Raw genomic sequence first — 21,159 nt, 5'->3', positions numbered from 1 at the left:
TCAACCAGGGCTATGTAAATTTTTTTTATTAATTTACCCATAGTTTTAAACAGATTTGTGAATAATGATGAAACTTAGCTATATTCTAACATAAATATACTTTTTTTTCAAGTCTTTCTTTTGGTAGGTTCCATGTTTTTATAGCAATAGAACACAATATTCTGTGGACCTTGCAAAATCAGTCAAAATCCAGTAAAACAGCCGGGAGCAAAGGGGGTTGCTTCAGTGAAAATGGCTGGAGGTAAATTAGTTAATGGCGTTTTCTCAAAAATAGTTTTCATAATGTCTTTTTTCCTCAGAAACACTTGTTCAATATAAAATGTTTTATTTCCCCCTCAAATGTACAACTTTCATTCTCAAAATTAAATAACTTTTTTTTTTTTCAATGTATGACTTTTTTTTAAATTTTAAATAAAAATGTACTGATATTGTTCTCTAACATATACAACTTTTAGAATTTTGTCGTGAAAATATACCAAGATTCCCCAAAGTAAAGCTGTCGACTACTGCATTAGCTTTAAGGGGGCTGCGTGGCTCAGTGGTAGAGCGCTTGTCTGGCAAATCCTGAGGTTGCGTGTTCGATCTCAGGCCAAAGTGACTACGTCAGTTGAAGTGTCCTTGAGCAAAATACTGAAACCGCAGTTGTTTCTGATGCTGCGTCATCAGTTGTCAAAATGTAAAGCGCTTTGAAGGCCTTGCAAGGTGGAAAAGTAAATCAATGAAGTACACGGGTTAGCCACCGTATGCTAGTCCCTTTCATGTTTGATTTCCTTTTCTGTCTGCTCGCCAGAAGCATGTGGAACGCAAGCAACAGTGGCGACGGTGGTCAGGTGGCTGCCAGGATGGAGACCACGCCGTCGCCGGGAAGCGCGAGCATCTCCGTATCACAGCAGCAGGCGCCCAAAAAGTTTGCCCCGGTGGTGGCGCCCAAGCCCAAATTCAACCCATACAAGCACGCCACTGACCCGGATCCATCAGGTAAACACTACGACGGATAGACCCATCTGTATATTCTACTGGATAGCCGATAGCCCATACAGGCCCGTCCGTCCGTGCAAGCCGTTGAAGCCACCGGGCGGCCATCTTACTCCTCCCATTATTACTGGACATGGAATTTGATGGACACCCCAAAAAAAAAGTTTCAAAAGCCCAAGCCCAAAATTGTTGGCCATTTTGTGTTGAAGAAGCCACTATGGCGTGATTTTCACAACTGAAAAGTTCTAAAAAAACTCCTCCCTGCGCTCATTCATTGCCACCCTACATCGCTTCAATTTTCTCATCGAGCGTTCCACCTAATCCGCTTGGATAACACGAGAGGCTCTTCAACCTGCTATCACATTTCCGCTCATGCAAATGCGGACTCGCGCAGTTGCGCAATCGCGTTACAGGCCAATGTGAAAAACAGGGCTTAGTACAATATTAGTCCCGGTGACACACGCGGATCCATAAAGGACACCCCGGATGGAGATAAGCAATTAAGGGCGCTCGTCGCTTAAAGCAGCCCATTAGGATTCCTTGTTGAGCGAGCGGCCTCTTGAAGCTAATTGCTCAATAAAGAGAGCGGAAGCGTCGCGATTAAGGAGCTCTTCCCGCTGCTTCTTCTCTCAATTAGCGCTCGCAGCTTCAAAGCCCGCTGACGTCAAAATGGACGCCGTCGCATGCACGGACGGCACAGACGGGGGGGGGGGGGGGAGTCACAGACGCATGACGTCTTGTTCCAGGATGGAATGGGTGACAAATGCTAACGTTGTGTAGGATTTTACATGCTAAGAGTATTGTTGTGCATAGTTTATATCATTCATTCATAATTAAATGTGTTTATTATATAAAATTTCTGATAGATTTGAATTTTTTAAAATTTTTAGATGGTATTAAAAAAAATGGGACAGTGACAGTATGTTAAAGAAATGTGGGGAAAAAAAAAATATATATATAAAATGAGTAAAAAAAAAAAAAGATGATGTGGAGATAAGTGGCAGTCGTTGGGTAGCCACAATGGTTTAAAAATGTGTAACAATAATTAATATAATATCAAGCAATGTAATAAGAAATAAGAAAAAATAAGAAAACTATAAACGGGGCCCTTTTGTTAAGAGAAAGCAAGTAAACAATCATTCATATATATTAGTAAGTTATTAGTAAATTATAAGTTTAAATCAACACATTTTGACACTAGTTGGAAAGGGATCCTTTTTGTGAGACTGTGTGACATTGTGTAAATTTATAAATTTAGAAAATATAAAATGTAATAAACATGTAACGCTCTAGGAAAGTGCACATTACAACACAAAATTGTGTGATAACTTTTTCTTGTGCATCAGCAATAAATTAACAATAAAAAATAAATAAGAATCCATCCATCTTTTTGTCATATAAATACAAAATAAACACAAAATACTCAAATACACGTTTTGACACATTTTGGAGATAATGGGCCTGTACATGCTTTTAGTTGGACACCAGTAAGCCAACTATGTCATTAATTAGCGGTTATTTTATACATCAAAGCTTGTCATCGCAATCCTCTATGCACATTCTGTCGACGAGCGCTGAAAAGCAGTTTTGTTCCTCTTTTTGCTCCACATATGATCAGTATTTCCATGTGAAAGTGTCTTTACGCTGCGCTTAGGAGAGCCGATGATCGACGTGGCATCAATCTATCGCGACAAGTTAAACCCGCAAATCTCTTGTAAGTCATCTTGAGTCGTCGTCTGGCTCTCGCTTTCCCCCCTGCTGGGAATCGGCACAAGTTCGCCCCCCAAAAAGATTTGGAAGCGACGGACCCCACTCGTGGCCTCGGTGAAGCGCCCCCCGACCCCCCCCCCCCCACCCCCTCCCCTTTTGAAAGGAGCAAGGCGAGACAAAGACGACGGCGCGGCGCGCTGCCAAATTGACTTGTCTCTTAATTTCTATGCTAATCCCCATTTTTACATCAGACGATTGATAAAAAAAAAAATAAATAGGAGGGATTAATGTGCTCATAAAGACGTCTTATCTTTTTGACAAGCATCTGCAGACGCTTACACGTGCTGTCACTTTTCATACTATGTGCTAACATTGATCTGCGAGATACACTGATCAATCCTACTGCATTTACTCACAAAGTGGAGTAGATTTACTCAGCTGCGTAAGCAGAACAAAAGCCTGGAAAAAGCACATTGCACTGTGCAAAAAACAAAAACAAAAAAAACCACACAAATACAAAGTAATGGAACGCGTAATTTGATAGACAGTCATTTGAAAAAGAGGCACGGTGGGAATGTGTGAAAACGTGACTGCCGTTTGCTACACGAGAGGAAAGCTTAAGGACGAAGCACCAAAATAAGGTTAAAAAAAACAAATGCAGGTTAAAAAAAAATCACCCAACATGAGTAAAACCCCCCCCCAAAAACAATATGGGTTAAAAATAACAGAATAAGCCCAGCAGTTTTAACTCTTTGACTGCCAGACGTTTTCAGAAAAGGGATGCCGTGGGTGCCAGCCGATTTAAGCATTTTTGACTGATCTTTCAAGGTCCACAGAAAAATATGTGTTTGGACTATGGAAACACACATACTACCAAATGAAAGATTGGACTCTCATCTTTCATCAGAAAAAAAAGTTTGTTTCTACCTTATTCCGTTTTTCAGTAATCAACAATAGAAAATGGTTAGTTTCACCTCTGTTTTGAAAAAAACGTCCTTTAACGTCTTTGGCACTCCTCCATGGGATTTTACTAAACGTTATTTAACGTTTTTGGCAGTCAAAGAGTTTTAAGGGTGTTCACACACAGATGGAGATGTCAGATGCCAATTTCTTTCTTTAAAGTAGTCACCGATACCGATACCAATCACCGACACCACTAGCACTTTTGCGTTTTGATACACAAAATTTGAAAAAAACAAAACAAATGACAGATGATTTTAAAGCAAGATCTATATTTCCCAATGTAGATTTTTTCCTTAAAATTGTATGAAATTAAAGGTATTCTTCTGTTATTTTCTACTGTGACAATGAAACTAATAATCTAGTGGCCCGAAAAGTTTCCTCCATTCCTCTCAGAAAAAGAAAAGAAAAAAAGTTGAGCCATGATTGGCCGTTTCCTTCTTCCGCAGCACAGCTGACGTCGTCTTCAGTCGACAGCAAGTGGGAAAAATTGTTTTTAAAGGTATACATTGTACATGAAACAGGAGGAAGTTATCAACTTTTTCACTGCTAAAAATGGCTCAACGAGTCAAGTGTGCCGTGTTCTTCATAAAATGTCTTTTATGAAGAGATGGAGCAAAGAAAAACGAATGAATTTCATGTCATTTAACTAGATTGTGATCTGTATCGACAAATTACTGTCTATAAAATGATTAACAACGTGTGAAAGATGCACATTCCTCCAAAACTGACCCTTATAAAATAAATTGCGTGTCAATACGGTTAATACTCGTCAATCCTCTGGAATAAACAACAATGATAAGCAAAATAAAGAGCACATATTTTATCAATTTTTGACCCGCAAGTCAGACAAAATATTCCAAGTTATTATTTATTATCTTATTTAATTTTTTTCATTTTTGGAGCTTACATGATTATATTTACGGAATCTGTTTTATTCTGGAGAGGCAAAAAAAAAAAAAAAGACAATAAAAGCTAAGAGTGCGCTTAATTATCGAGATCCGTACAGAAGACTGATTTATGACATTTTTGTCCTCAAGTGCAGACGAGGCAGGAGGATTTTGGGGTACTTTGGAGATGTGAAAAAGCAGGAAAACCCTGAAAAAAAGAAGAAGAAGAAGAAGAGAATTCCCTCTGGATGAGAAATTGAGCGGGGGAACAATAGGCGGATTATTTTATTGTAGTAGTGGAGAAAAAAAAAATGCTGGCAGAAAAGGTGAATGCTTTTCAAAGAGCAGCCAGACTCCTTATCGGAATATTTGAGACGGGTTGAAACAAATGACGGCTGCTGTGCGTGTCGACTGTGCGCGCGTACGTGCACATGCGAGCGTGTGTGCGTCGTCGTGTACGTACGTACGTACGTACGTGTGTGTGTGTGTGTGTGGAAAGAATGTGTCACAACATGAAGCAGACTTCCGTCATGCTGGGAAAGTGCACTTAAATGAGTTAGTGTTACTTCAATGTTTACCCAATTCAAAGCGTTTAATTGGGAGTTATTACAACTTCCTGTTTCATGGCGAGCTCGCCGCCATGCTTCGCTCGCAATGACTACGTCCAAAACGTTTCACAATTTAGCGTCGCCAACCGAGGTCGTAAACCTGTTTGAAATTTGGTAGCTATTAGGCTAGTTTGCCGTTGGAAGACTCCTGGAAACGGACAAAATTACTAAAATGGCCACTAAATAACAAAATGGCAGACATTTCCGCGTATGGTTTCTTGAGACTTATTTATAGGTCTAGTCTAGACAGTGTCTACCAAATAGGGCTGGGTATCGATTCTAATTTCCTCAATCGATACGATTTCGATTCACAAGATTTCAGTTCGATTCGATTTTGATTTTTTTTTTTTTTTTTTTTTCCCCCGATTTCGATTCGAATCGTTTCAGTTCAATCCGATATCGATTAATAATGGAACATCAATTCTTAAATGTCAAGGACATGTTAAAAACACCACAAATATTTAATTTAATAATAAAGTAAATTTTACGGAGGCAGTAAATGATTTAGTTTATTAATGAAAGTAGCACATGTTATAATCACTAAAGTGTTACACAAACATTGACATCAGCAAGGATGAGATGAAAATATTTTCATAATTCTAATACAATAATTGTAAACCTAAACTAAAAGTGAATTGTCTTAAAGTGCAGTAGGTCATGTCTTCCATAAATGTAAGAAAATACTTTTAAATTCATGTGAACATTAACTCTTTGACTGCCAAAAACGTTAAATAACGTTTAGTAAAATACTATGGAGTACCAAAGACGTTAAAAGACGTTTGTTTCAAAACAGAGGTGAAACTAACCATTTTCTATTGTTGATTACTGAAAAACGGAATAAGGTAGAAACAAACTTTTTTTTCTGATGAAAGATGAGAGTCCAATCTTTTTTGGTAGTATGTGTGTTTCCATAGTCCAAACACATAATTTTCTGTGGACCTTGAAAGATCAGTCAAAATGCTTAAAATCGGCTGGCACCCACGGCATCCCTTTTCTGAAAACGTCTGGCAGTCAAAGAGTTAAATTTCATGAAACCCCCCCCCAAAAAATCATCCTTTAAAATTCAAGTTTTTGATTAAGAATTTATGGAGGGGAAAAAAAAGAGTTTATTTAAATAATCGATTCATAGTTTTATAAATCGATATTGAGCTGGGAAAGGAAAATCGCTTTTTTTAAACCCAGCCCTACTATCAAATGTCATGTTGCTAAGTGAAATTGCTTTTGGAGGCTGAATTTTTTAAAGTTGTGTAGTCCGTTTCTTATTTTTAGTGACCCTTTGGAATGAACCGAAAATGTCCGTTTCAAACCGCGTGTGTTTTTTCAGGCATGGCTTCTTGTGACTTTTTTCGGTGAGCCTACTCATGAGAGACACGCCGACCATATTTTATATTTAAGTGCGACTGATTTTGGAGGAGCACATTTTGAAAAATTTCGTGAAGTGCTACAGCGAGTGACCCAAAATGACTGCTTGAAACCAAAATGGCAGCCTTCTTTGAGACTTTTTGTGGGTCAACTCATGAAAGGCACGCATACCAAATTTCATGTTAAGTGAAACTGGCTTTGGGGGCAAATTGTTCAAAATTCTTCAGTTATGACGATTTTCCTTCTGGTACAACAACGTGGTCGGCCAGCAATGCAAGTGGCAACTTAAGGAAGCGTGAATCCTCATTTTTGTTGCGTTTTTAAACTCCACTTTTACTTGTGCTGTGAACTGATTGTCATCAGACGCCATTGCTGGGCATAAAAAAAAAAAAAATGCCGTCGCAAGGCAAAGAAACATCAAGGGCTTGCGCTAATGCACACAAACTCAAGGAGGTATTGATGTGGCGGCCGCGGGGCGCGAGTCAGCGGCCTCCACGGGCCCGCTGCGCTGGTGGACTTCCCGCCAATCCTCCCGGCGCGGCGCGGCAGGGACCGCGACCAAACAGTCGCTCGGCAACCTCGCCTCGGAGCAGGAACCAAAAAAGCGCTTATGCAAACGCTTAACCGCGCAAGCCAGCGCGCAATTAGTAAGTTGACTCGCAACTTCAAGTAAGTTTGAGAGGAAAAAGAGCTTGTCAGATGTTTTTTAAACTTTAAATATATATTTTTTTTTTTATTCAAGCCTTTTTATCGCCTGGTTTGATCAGCAAGGGCCACTTCCTATCAACAAATCCGTTTAGCTTGGGGGATCCGGGTTCGGGGGGCTAATTGTTTTAAAAAAGACGACCTTGTGACGGCTCATTTCTTGTCACATGGATGTTTGTGAATAACAAAGAAAAAATGGTTTGGGGCTTTGAGAAATGGTTGAACTCATTTTGGAGGGAAAAAAATAATATAGGTCAATTTTTCTGCTCGTGACTAACCGAATGTAAACGGGTTCTCAAACTTTTGAGTTGTAGGACCCTCACAGTCCCTTCTCATATTCATGGCACCGCTTCAATCATGGCTCAGCTTGCTGACCAAAACCCAGAAAACAGGTGAGCCGTAATCGGTCGTTCCCTACTTCCTCAGTGCAGGTGATGTCATCATCCGTCGATGACAAGTGGGAAAATGGTTTTTAAAGGTATTAATTGTACATGAAAAATACTGAAGTTATTAAATTAATTCTGGACAAAATCTTCTTCTGAAAATGACTCAATGAGTCAAGTATCCCTTTAACTCTTTGACTGCCAAAAAACATTAAATAACGTTTAGTAAAATCCTATGGAGGAGTGCCAAAGACGTTAAAAGACGTTTTTTTTTTTCAAAACAGAGGTGAAACTAACCATTTTCTATTGTTGATTACTGAAAAACGGAATAAGGTAGAAACAAACTTTTTTTTCTGATGTAAGATGAGAGTCCAATCTTTCATTTGGTAGTATGTGTGTTTCCATAGTCCAAATACATCATTTTCAGATCAGTCAAAAATGCTTAAATCGGCTGGCACCCACGGCATCCCTTCTCTGAAAACGTCTGGCAGTCAAAGAGTTAATAACCATGCAACATCCCTAAATGCCAACAAAGTAACCTACTTTTGAGAAAAAATACCATAATGTAATTAAATAAACAAATAGAAAAAGTTCTGAATAAAATATTATGATAGTCATATTTTACCAAGAAAAAAAGTAAAAAAAATTCAAAACTCAGCTTATTTTGTCTGCATTCAAAGTTAAAATTTTATTAGAATAAAATAATAATATTTTACAATTAAAAAATGATCATATTATTGAAATAAGAGCGCAGTTCTTATTTTATGGCAATAATATTCACAAAATAAAAAAAATAATATTGTTTTCTATTGCTATAAAAACAAGAAAGCTACCAAAAGAAAGATTAGAGTCTCTTCTTTCACAGGAAAATTTCTATCTGTTTCCGTTTTGCAGCAATTAGCATTAGATTATAGCTAAGTTTCATCATTATTCACAAATCTATTTAAAACTGTGGGGAAAATGGCTGGTTTTAACATGGCTTTGGTTGATCTCTTATACTCTGCTCTCACTTGCTGGCCGTTTTTGAAATAGCTACCATTGCTTCAACCGTTCTCTTCAGTTCAGAAGCTGCATCAAAGCAACAACAAAAAAAAACCGCATACATTCGTCTTTGGGACAGTGCTAATATATAAAATAGAACATATTTATATGTTTTTGAGAGCAAATGAGTAAAAAACAAACCAAAGAAAAACCCAAGGCTGATGCCGGCGCGACACTCAATTCCGGCGACGTCGTGAGCGCGCAAGACGTCGGGACAGGCGTCCAATTAGAACCACGGCGCATTAGCTGTGTGCTAAATTAATTTGCCAGTCTGCCTCGGATAAGCGACATCGACGACATCAATTAAGACGTAATGAAATTGGTCAAAGTCCCGGAATTGGCAGCGCTTCCTGTTCATGTCTGCCTCGTGTGCGACGATCCCGCCGTCTTAAGTCTCGGTTTAATTTGGCCCCGGCAACTCCTTATCCCGTCTGAAACATGTGGCCTGCGCCGCAATCCTTTTGGATTAGCGCCGATTTTAGAAGTGCAAATTTGGCTCCCTTCCTTGGCCCCTTAGAACACATTTTGCATTTCTAATCTAAAAAAAACAACAACAACCTTACATCCAGATTATCAGATTACGTGTTCTTCGTTAGGCAAATTGCTGCAATTATGTGTCAAGCCAGCGAAGCCTGCTGACGCTTCCACGACATATGAGACGACACTCGGAGGAGCAGCGTGAGGAGTTGGCGACCGAGCTCATGCTTGACAATCAGCTGATGAGTCAAAACAGGTCAGCGGCGTGTCGCGTGTCCGCTTTCACAATTTTAAGGTCGTATTTTTTTGGGAGGCCTCCAAACGCGACACAACGGACGTCTTTGTCACTCGTGCGCCCCCGCGTAAAATCACAATCACAATTAAAGCAGGACGCAGGAGCTGAAGTGAAGAATTGACCTTCAGTCGGGACCTCGCGCGCTATCATGTGGATGCTGACTATTTTTGGTAGAAGATCAGTCATGGCAATAATAATGTCGGCGTTTCTCATTGCAAAAAGATGCTGCTAACGTGATTTCACTCATAAGGGGGTCGGACTAGATACGTTTTTTAACTTCTTCCTACTTCCTTTTGAGCATGTAAACGCTTTTCTTTCTTCCTATTCTTGTTTTTTCTTTTTTTACTTCAACTTCTACTTTATACTTGTAATGGGTTTTATGTTTATATGTTCAATAAACCAACCAAACCATGTACAGTATCTGAATGTTTTTCTCTCTCCATTTAGTCTTGATGTAACTGCAATTTGGGGCACTGCGACCTTCACCCTTTTTATAGCTTTGAGTCCAATTCTCAATTGTAGCTTCTGCACAAAGCTTGTTCGACTTAAGGTCTTGCTCGCATGATATGCAAACCGCAACAGTTTGTCCACAACTTAAGTCGTGTCTGTGTCGTGTCACTTTCCTTGCTTTTCTTTGGTCCTTCCTCGGGTTTCCTGACGGCCTCACGACTCTGGCTGGAAGTGTTCGCTTTAGGTGAACGGTATGGATTTTTTTTTCCAATAGGTTTTAGGTGAACTAATGAATACACACTCACTCGCACGCACGCACATACACATAATCACCCAAATACAAAAAAAAAAAAAAATATATATATATATATATATATATATATATATATATATATATATATATATAAAAAATAAAATAAAATTTAAAAAAAAAAGGAGCGCAATGATGATGACATGTCAAATCGGTAAAATTACCGAATGAACAATACTGAGCTCTCCAGAAAAAAAATAAAAATAAAATACTCTAGTCGTGTCTGCAAATTTACTTTCATTGTGTATTTTTGGTATTATTTGAGAGGTATATTTTTCATAATTAAAAAAAAAAGTATTTGTTTTTATTTTATTTTTATTTTTTTAAAATATATTTATTTTAGTTTCATAATTCAGAACACAAACCCAAGTAGACAGAACATCATAACACACACATTCTTCCCCAACTTGTAGATCTGTACCCAATTCACCCACGTCCGAACACATGCATATGCATGTATGCAAACATGTACATGCATACTTGCAAATTATTCATACACATATACAGCCAATGAGACACACACACACACACACACACACGTTAATTAACGTGTGCATATCTACATCTCCGTGCGACGGCATAATAGGGCCAGAGTTTTTTTCTTGCAAATTTGCCACTTTATAATGTCGCAAATTCACTATTTTTTTCTTTCTCGCAAATGTGCCACTTTAGAAAGTTGCAAATTAATTTGCGAGTTTTTTTCTCAGAATATTGCTCCTACCCTCTAATGTTTTTAGGTCATTTTTTATGTATTTATTTCTTTATTTTATTTTTAATGATTGTTTTTATCTTTCTAGCTGTTGTACTTGATGTCATGTGTTTGATAGTGTGCGGATGTCATTATGCAGCACCTAATCATGTGGTTTGGCTAAACGGTGCTTTCTTTATTTTGTGTTTAATTTTACAGTAACGTCAACTGAGCTTGGCAATGAACAACTTGAAGCAAGCACACTTGGCTTCATTTTTTTGAAGAACCGTTTTCTATCCGCAAATCTAAACATGGCACAACAGACATCATCCGCCACTTTTCAGCACGCAGTCCATCAAGTTTTTCCCCAAAATTTTGAGCCGAATTACAAACTTTACAATGTAGAATTCATCTTCATCTGAATGAAGTGTAACCTTGCAAATGTCTTATTTTTTTTTCCTTCCCTAGCGGACTACCCTCCTCCTCCTCCGCCGCCTGCCGCTGATCCGATGCGCCCGCCGCCGCCGTCGTCGGCCGCTTTCTTCCCGCCGCCTCCGCCCGCCAACTCGTACGAGTATCAGGTGAGAAACGCTCGCTCTCCGCTCTCCGCTCTCCGCTCCCCCCCCCCCTCTTTTTCCCGTCTCGTTTCTGTCCGAAGTGTCGGCGAGCAGTAGCGGAGCGCCGCGAGCGTGCCGCGCTCCCGAGTTCACGCGGCGAGGTCCGGCCCGAGCATGCGGCCGTTCGTCCGCGCTGACTCGCAGCCAAGCGCGGATACTTTGCAGCTCGGCTCCACGCCCGCAGCCTTGAGCCTGAACTCAGGGACCCCCCCCAACTCCCCCCCGCCCCACACACACATGCACAAACACACACACACATGCAAGCAAACAAAACTTTCTCAGCTGTTCGAACTGAAGGCTGACACCTGTTGGTGAAGCTTGGTCATGCCTGCCTCGTTGAGGTAACAAATAAAAAAACACAAAAATAGCAAAAAAACAAAAGACAACAATATCTGTCGGGAACTGAGTAAACAAAGTTAAAAAAAAAAAAAGAACGACAAAAGAATGCGGCAATATTTGTTGGCAAAAGTGGTGATGCGCGAGGTGAAAAAAAGTGTAAAAATCAATAACACGACAAAAAAGCAACAACAACAGATTGAACCTGCTGACAGCAAAGAGGAAAGAGAGCACAAAAAGTTGGAACATTTGTTGGTCCCTGTTTGTGGAAGATGCTGACAAACAAGGAGAAAGTGCTATAAACAAAAAAGGCAACTTTTTTTTATTCTTTTGTTGAGAGCTCAGTATTGTTCATTCTTACCGAGTCATCACCATTGCTTTTTTTTTTTTTTTTTTTTTTGTGCATATGAGTTTGTGCTCTTTAATTCACCTGAAACCTATTAAAAATCCCATACCCTGCATCTTTACCGGATACTTCAGTCCCGCCAGAGTCACAATGTTGTCAGGAGACCAGAGGAAGGATCCAAGGAAAGAAAGATGAAAAAAAAAAAAAAAAAAAAGGTAACTTAACCTCTTAAAGAGCACAAAAACCACTAAAAGACAACAAACAGCAAGTCATACTGAAAAAACGGGATCAACAAGGTGGAAAAAAAAAAAAGCACCAAAAACAAACCTGTTACCTGGCTGGTGGCAAACAAAGAGAGAAGAGAACAAAAATCAGTTACAAAAGACGACATCATCTGTTGACCTTGATGGATAAACGAGGAGAGGAAAAAGCACACAAACGATGACAACGCTCGTTGAAGAACTTGAGGATCAAAAAGGAGAAAATAGAACACAAAAAAAAGCAATGGCGAAAGACAACAACACTTGTTGAAGAGCTTGAGAAAAAAACAAGAAGAAAAAGGCACAAAAAGCAACGACAAAGTCTGGCTGGCGAAATGTGACGAACAAGGAAGAAATGCGCAAAAAGCAACATTGTCTTTTGGTTGAGGAAGCTGAGGATAAACAAGGTGAAAAGAGCGTCAAAACATGACCCTGGTGCCAAAACCTAATGACTGAACGAGGACAAAAAAAAAAAAAAGCGCGCAAAAATAAAAAACAAATGACGATGGAACACTTGTTGGAACCTGGAAGAATGAACAAAAGACGGCAACAGGTAGCTGTAAGTGCTTGACATTCCTTTGTGATGAGTAACGATGACTGTGAGAGAATCCACAATAATCGTTTCATAATTCGATGCGCTGCTTCACAAAGCTTCACTTGTGTCCAAAGTTGCGCAATCTCCTGCGGTGTTGCGTAAACTTCCATCATTCATTATACGACCTCCAAACATCTGTGACAGTTAAGGGAGACTCACATCTCAAGTCATGTCTTAAAAAATAAAAATAATAATAACTGAAAGTACATTTTATGTTTTCAAAACTAACTCAAACTGACTATAATTATAGCGAAAATGTCCATTTGTTTTGGTATTAGCATAGCCATTAGCTGGGAAAAAGATGGCCGAACAGGGAGTTGTGGTCCCTTTACTGCGTGCAGTGGATTAGCAACGTCATCTAGCGACAGCCAATAAATCAAAAACTACAAAATACTTGCGGAATGATTTTTCTAATCTTGCACAGAAAAAAACACACACAAAAATGCAAAACAAAGCATTGAAATAAATAAATAAAAACCAAATAACAAACCCGCTGTAAACGAAAACTAACTCAATAAAAATACGAAAAGTACTCAAAACAAAATAAAAACGGTAATGAATGAATGCTATGTAGTATTGACTTTTGAAAAAACGATTTCATTCTTCACATGGGTAATTATTATCATAGTGTGTGGCTCCCGCTATTTTTATTTCATTTTTTTAACGCTATTGTACGTTATTTATTTTTGAGTCGTCCCCCCGTGAAGTCGGTTCGCGCCACTCCCGCTTCTGCGCTGCGCAAACCTGCCATTAGCGTTAGCGGTTTGTTTTCTCGCCGCTCGGATGTTTTAAGGCGGCGGCAGTGGCGTAGTTTTGGGGTGACAGCTAATCCAAACCTATAAAATAAAAATAAGACGCGGTCAGTGATCCAAACACCCCCCCCCCCCCCCAAAAAAAAAAAATCCTCGTGGTGGTACATTGCAGGGAGGTTGAAGCGTAGCGCTGACAATATACAAACTCGAGGTATAATAAACGTATCGCAGTCGTTCCATGGTGGGAACATTCTGGAATGCAAACATAACATCAGACCTTCTCTGGACTGGTGCACTTTATTTTGGTATTGCAAATTTAACACTTATTTACGTTATCTGTAGATTACAGAATACCTTTTTATTTATTTTTTTACAAGTGATACACTGCATTGTTGTAAGATTGTTGTTGTTGTGGCCTCTTACTAGCCGAGGATGGCCGTGGCCTCTGACTTGGTGATTTAAAAAAAAGAAAAAGAAAAAAAAGGATGGGAAAAGGTTTGCGAGCTCCACAAACAGATTTCTTGAAACCCTCTCAAAGTGGTGGCCTCAACCACGGACCTTAATTGAAGGGTGACTCCGCCCACATACGAAACATTTAACACCATATCTACTGAAATCTATCTAACTGAAAAAAAAAAAAATACAAATATACTAGTGGATGTCCCCTGGTTGGCCATTTTGTTGACGTCCCTGTGATGTGGTGTGTGGCAGACGAGAGGACCCGAGAAGACTTTGGAGGAGCGGCGCTCCAGCTTGGACGCCGAGATCGACTCTCTCACCAGCATCCTGGCCGACCTGGAGAGCAGTTCGCCGTACAAGCCGCGAAACACTCAGGTTCAACCACTTGGTTTTTTACTCACTTTTTTTTCGTGCTCTGGGCTGCACTTCAGCAAAAATAGAAGTTGCTTGCCTTGTCGCAGCACCCTCGCCCTGCCTATGGTCGTCATGGTAAACGGGTTCATTTTGCATAACACGGGACTGCCTTCTCGAAACAAGCTACTTTAACTCTTTGACTGCCAGACGTTTTCAGAAAAGGGATGCCGTGGGTGCCGGGCGATTTTAAGCATTTTGACTGATCTTTCAAGGTCCACAGAAAATTATGTGTTTGGCCTTTGGAAACACACATACTACCAAAAAAAGATTGGACTCTCATCTTTCATCAGAAAAAAAAAGTTTGTTTCTACCTTATTCCGTTTTTCAGTAATCCACAATAGAAAATGGTTAGTTTCACCTCTGTTTTGAAACAAACGTCTTTTAACGTCTTTGGCACTCCTCCATAGGATTTTACTAAACGTTATTTAACGTTTTTGGCAGTCAAAGAGTTAAGGCTATGCTTGCATACTTGTTGATCCTTGAAATATGCGTCCAGACATTTCCCATTTGTGGGGGGGTGGCGGGGTTTGGGTGGTGTCGAATTTCTCTTTTAAAAAAACCCAAGCTCAAACAAGGCCCCGTTTTGTTTGACAAAAGTGACTAAATGTGCCTCGACCTACATAAACCAGCTGATTTTTAAGGATATTAAAAAAAGTCAAAGCCTCGGGCACAAAACTAAATCGTTTCAATCAATGTAGGACAGACACGTGATTTATATTTATTTAAAAAAAAAAAAAAAAAAGGTCATGGATAACAAAGCCTTTGGCGTATTTAATGTTGTGTTGGTGTATTGAAGGAGGCGTACATGGAGTACATACTAGATATTTATACATGCATACAAAGTGACAACAAGGTTAACGTACGCGGACATAAATAATTGACTGGCTGTTCATTTAGCGCTCATTGAACCCTGTGACCTCATACAAATGTAGTGTGTGTGCGTGTGCGTGCGTGCCCTTTGCTAAATGCATTTTTATTTAACTGATGTTATTTATAAAGTCAGATAAAATAAAAACATAAGAAATAGCGCAATGTATTATAAATGCCATGTCATGTATTTCATTTAACCAATGATATACTAATTTGTAAAATATAAAAAAAAATAAAAAATAATATAAAATATTTGTAAATATATAATTTGAGACCAATTTTAAAATAATACCAGGACAAGTGTTTAAAAAAATAGAGTATATTATTTTATTTGAAATTAAAGTTAAATAACTGAACAATGTATAAAACAGAGCAAATACACATTTAATTTTATAATACAAAACACACAGCCTGGACTAGCGCCAAACTCTCAGCAGGGAGTCCACGTGCGTTTTTGGGAGAAGGCAGTCGACCATCTTCCTCTGAGTTCAAATATTTCAAACAAAATATTTTTAGATTATTGAAAATATATATTTTTTTTCTTGTTAACTGGAAAAATAAACAAACTCTGAATATCGACCAATGGTCTAACCTCCTCATAAATCACATTTTAATGGAAAAAATATCTGCCTCAAATAAAAACCAAATATCAAAATTTATAGAAACGTGGTCTACGTATATAGAATTTTTTAACCTAATTCCGGTTACTTAATTCTGTCTGTTAGCGAGAGCCACTACATCGTGATAACTTACATTGATGTTTCTGCATTTGGCAATTTATTATTATATTATATTATTAGTATGGGATTTTTTTTAATGGGCTTTAGGTGAACTGATGAATACACACACGCTCGCACGCACACACACACACACACACACACACACACATACAAAAAATAAATAAATATATATATATATATATATGTGTGTATATGTATATATATATATATGTATATGTATTTAAAAAAAAAACATTTATTAAAATTTTTTTAATTGATTTGTTTGTTTGTTTTTTTAAAAAAAGGAGAGCAATGATGATGTCAAATCGAATGAACAATACTGAGCTTTCCTGAGAAAAAAAAAAGAAAAAAATATATATATATTTTTTTCATTTTATTGGTGGAATTAGAGTAAAAAAAAAAAGTCATTAAAATTTTTTATTAGTGGTAGTAAAATAAAAACAAACTGAAATGAATAAAATCAACCCAATTTGAAGTTTTTCAATACCAAAAGAGCAGAAAACAAATCAATGAATGAAACAAATGTAAAGTGTAATGAAATGTGTGTCACTATATGGTGAGGTGCAGAAAAACCTTGAAAAGCTTTCTGCTATGCAGGGTGGACCTTGACAAGCACGTGCACGTGCACGTGCACGTCGACGAGCTAGCCTCTTACTTGCTTACATACGGCGCCTCCTTTTTTTTGTTGTTTTCTAAATAAAATATAGAATAAGTGCATAGCTTAGTCGGGAGTAAACATGTGCTATACCGTATTAGCCGAAGGGACCTGAAAGCTTTTGTCAACACGGCGTAAAAAATTGATAGGCACCTGTCCGGGTTCGAGCGCGCGGGTTAAGGTCGGCGCTAACTAATGTATGGCCGACCTGCTGCTTTTTACCTGACGTGGTAAAAAAAAAAAAAAAACAGGATGTTATTCATTTATTTATTTTATTTTATTTTTAGCTTCCCTGAGCGCTGCCGCAAACATGCCTGCGCATGTTTTAATAATGAAATGGTTTCAATGGGACATTTTTGTTTTTAATGCCCGTGGACATACATGGAGAAGATTTCGCTTTTAAGTTTGTTTTTTTTTCTTTCTTTCTATAGGGCAGATTTGAGAGGCGAATAAAAATCTTGTTTGATAAAGATGTATAGTTTTTGTGGTTTGGGGACTACAAGCACCTGCGACACTTTTTGACGTCCAAACCAGGAAAAATGCTCTTATTGACACTCTTTGACTGCCAAAAACGTTAAATAACGTTTAGTAAAATCCTATGGAGGAGTGCCAAAGACGTTAAAAGACGTTTTTTTTTTCAAAACAGAGGTGAAACTAACCATTTTCTATTGTTGATTACTGAAAAACGGAATAAGGTAGAAACAAACTTTTTGTTCTGATGAAAGATGAGAGTCCAATCTTTCATTTGGTAGTATGTGTGTTTCCATAGTCCAAACACATAATTTTCTGTGGACCTTGAAAGATCAGTCAAAATGCTTAAATCGGCTGGCACCCACGGCATCCCTTTTCTGAAAACGTCTGGCAGTCAAAGAGTTAACAGAGCGGCCATTTTTGAATGTTCTATTTTTGTCTCATTGCACAACCACGCCGTTTGACGCTATGTGCTACATGAACTATATTGTAAATAAACGCCTCCCCGGGTGACAATTTCTCGTCGTAAAAAAGCAAACAAACCTGGCAAACGCAAGTCAAGGTAGCACTGTTTCATGAATGACTTTTTCTTTCCACGCCGTCATTTTCCCGCTCTGCCGTAACTGAATCAGTATAATGCTCGGATTTGAAGCCAAGTTCTCAAGTTTTAAATTGGTAAATGTTTCAGGTTCGGGTTTCAAGTTTGCCTTCAGTTTTGGAGACCCATCAAGAGTTAGTTCAAACTAAGGTTAAGGTTTCAAGACGGAGTTTGGGTTCAAAGTTCAATGTTAAGTTTACTTTCAATGTTAAGCTTTTTATAGAGTTGAGGTTATAGTTTTTATTTTTATTTTTTAACGCTAGAGCATACAGAAGGCTTTGATGCAGCCTCTCAACTGCACAAAAAGGTTGAAGCAATGGTAGCTATTACAAAAAACAGCCGGCAGGTGGCAGCAGAGTATAAGAGATCAACCAGGGCCACGTTGAAAACAAGCTGAGTTACTTACAGTTCAGCAGATTTGAGAATAATGATAAAACTTAGCTATATTCTAATGCTAATTGCTGCAAAACAGATACAGATAGAAGAAATTAAACTTTTTTTTTTTCCTCTAATCTTTCTTTTGGTAGGTTCCATGTTTTTATAGCAATAGAACACAATATTGTGTGGGCCCTGCAAAATCTGTCAAAATCCAGTAAAACAGCCGGGAGCGAAGGGGTTGCGTCAATCAAAATGGCTGCCAGTGGATGAGTTTGATTATCAAGATAGGGTTCTGAGTCTGGATTGGGGTTTCAAGACAGGGTTATGGTTTTTGTAAAGTTTTAGAGTCTCAAATAGGAGATTCTTGAAAGTTTTAGGGATTCAAGCGTGAGTTAGCATTTCAAATTTGGGATTTAAAACAAGGTTAGTGTTTCCAGGCAGGGATTTTAAGTTAGTTTCAAATGTGTGCTTACAGAAATGTGGCTGTGGATTTATAATTTGAGTTTTCTCCAAAAGGTTTTTTTAATTCGGGTTTGGGTCTCTTTAGTCGTTTTCCATGTAGCGCCTCCACCGTCTTGCGTCCTGCTGTGCTGAGTGAGCTTGTGTATGATGCGATGATATCTACCTACTCTGGTGTTTCGTGTACACGAGGACAAACCCAACAAGCGCGGCTTCTCCGCTTCCCTCTAAATGTTTCCCTCCGAGAATTTTGCTGCTCGCTTGTCCGAGCTCATCATCTCTGTTTTGGTGAGTTAACAAGGAGGCGAGCGCCAGTGTCAAAATAGACTACTCATCAACCCGCTGCGTTAGCGCCGCCGCCGCCGCTACGCTAAGCCACGCTATGCTGACCTCCTGCTCGCATCCTCGCTTACCGCTGGTGGTTTTTTATTTATTTTTTTCGAAATCAAAGACACACTTGATGCCTCTTTTGTTTGGTTACTGGAGGTCACTGTTAACCTCATGTTAGTAAAAAAAAAAAAAAAGCTCGCTGTAAATACTCCCAGCGGTGCGTAAAAGACACAAAGTGCTATCTTCATTTCCGAGTGCCTCGGCGTTTTTTCAGTTACGAGCAGTCGCGTGGTCCATTTTTTTTCGCTTTGTGTCGAACGGTACAGATAAAGAAATGGAAACAAACACTTGCTTGGAGCTGCTGTAGGCCACGACTCACGCCCAAACGCTCTCACACAAACTAATCTGCCAATCCAGCTTCACGTGCTGATGTCACTTACAAAGCCACACCCCTTGAATTGTATTCTTTAGGCAATGTTTAAATAATAAAAATAATTAACCATATTAAAACATATAATAATACGTCTTCTATTTTGTCAAAGAATAAATTAATTCAAAAGTCTTATGATTTTATTTTCATAAAAAATGAATAGTCAAACAAATATCAGCTATATTTAATTCATTTTGGTATTTATTTTCCCAATGAACTAATAAATTATAAAATTTAAATATTATATATATATATATATATTAAAAGTAATATATTAAAAAAAGTGTTCTATTTGTTAATCGAAGAACAAATTTATTCTGACTTATTTTGTTTCATATTTTTATAACGAACAATACAAAGTACTAAATAAAACTTTATAATAAAAAAAGCTTTAATAAAACAATTACAAATAATAAATACAGAGAAAAAAACTTGCTAATTAGTTTGAGTTTTTTAATTAGTAAATAAAACTATATTTCAAATAAAGTGGACAGAATGTTTGTGTGCTGCTTTTGTCAAACACATTTCAATTTATCATCATAATAATTTCATTAAAGTGAAATATTGTTGTCCTCTACTGTATTTGTCAATCACAGAATGATTTAAATTGAACATAATTTTGTTTTTGTTTTTTCATGTATTTTAGTTTTTCTTCTTCTAATAAATAAGACATTTTAAATAGTACATGTATTGTGTCAAATTATGTAGTGATCAAAGAACAACTCATTTAATTATTTTCAAAATATAAAATAAAGTGAGCAACATTGTTCCACTTTTTAAGGGCTGGAATGAGAGTTTGGAAAACAATGTTGCCCTTAAATGACTTTCCAAGGCTACCAAAGAGCTCATCGGCACACGCCATCATTAACAACCTTGACGTGATGCCGCTACGAAATCAAAGCCGTGTTCTTCTTTCCCCACATACAAAACGATCTCGTCGAGTGGCCTGAATCTTTCATTAATGCGCCCCGTTGTTCCTTCCGCCCGTTTGGCAGCAGACAAGCTTGTAAAAGTTAGCGACGACCCGTTTTGTTTTGGACTAAGTGCTCTCCCGTGTTTGTTCATATTTAAGTTTTGAAAGCGAAGTCGAGCTGTTTGACATAATAAGTTCTACAGCGAAGCCTCATAAACGTAAGATGCGTGTGAGGTGAGGACCTCCGGCAGCGAGGTTTTTGCTGGCTCAGTTGCAAATTGAAATCGGAAGTGCTTCTATAGCAGGCAACCAGGAAGTGACAGGGGAACCCTTTGCCACAGATTGATCAATTGCGGTTAGCACTCGGCCAAGCAACACTCCTATTGGATGTGTCAAGTCAAGAGCGCATCAGGGCCAAAGGCCCACCTTTTCGACAATGTCGCACTGTGCGTTGCTAAGTACAGTGTGAAAAGGACTTGAAAAGATTTTTTCATTTTTTTTAAGTTTCCAATTGAGAATTTCAAGCTTGGGTTAGAGTTTCAACAAGCCATGGTTAGGATTTTAAGTCAGGGTTCCAATTAGGGGTTTCAAGTTTGGGTAAGGGTTTGAAGCTAGAGTTTCAATTAACTCTTTGACTGCCAAAAACGTTAAATAACGTTTAGTAAAATCCTATGGAGGAGTG

The 21,159-nt window shown here is 38.4% G+C and overlaps 1 protein-coding gene across 5 annotated transcripts in view; it reads left to right on the top strand.

Moving 5' to 3' along the window:
* Nucleotides 1–21,159, top strand: part of lpp (LIM domain containing preferred translocation partner in lipoma) — a 117,625-nt gene that overhangs the window by 41,506 nt on the left and 54,960 nt on the right. For 3 of the 5 annotated variants that reach the window (XM_077584609.1, XM_077584610.1, XM_077584611.1), the window contains exons 3-5: nt 791–978; nt 11,323–11,435; nt 14,472–14,594. In XM_077584609.1, the coding sequence (XP_077440735.1) occupies nt 795–978; nt 11,323–11,435; nt 14,472–14,594 (420 nt within the window). In that variant the 5' untranslated portion in view covers nt 791–794. The remainder of the gene's footprint in view (nt 1–790; nt 979–11,322; nt 11,436–14,471; nt 14,595–21,159) is intronic. The other 2 variants (XM_077584612.1, XM_077584613.1) reach the window with 1 other exon arrangement.

This window comes from Vanacampus margaritifer, chromosome 13 (assembly GCF_051991255.1).
Source record: "Vanacampus margaritifer isolate UIUO_Vmar chromosome 13, RoL_Vmar_1.0, whole genome shotgun sequence".
Taxonomy (NCBI): Eukaryota; Metazoa; Chordata; class Actinopteri; order Syngnathiformes; family Syngnathidae; genus Vanacampus; species Vanacampus margaritifer.
This window is presented reverse-complemented; position numbering and strand designations above follow the sequence as displayed.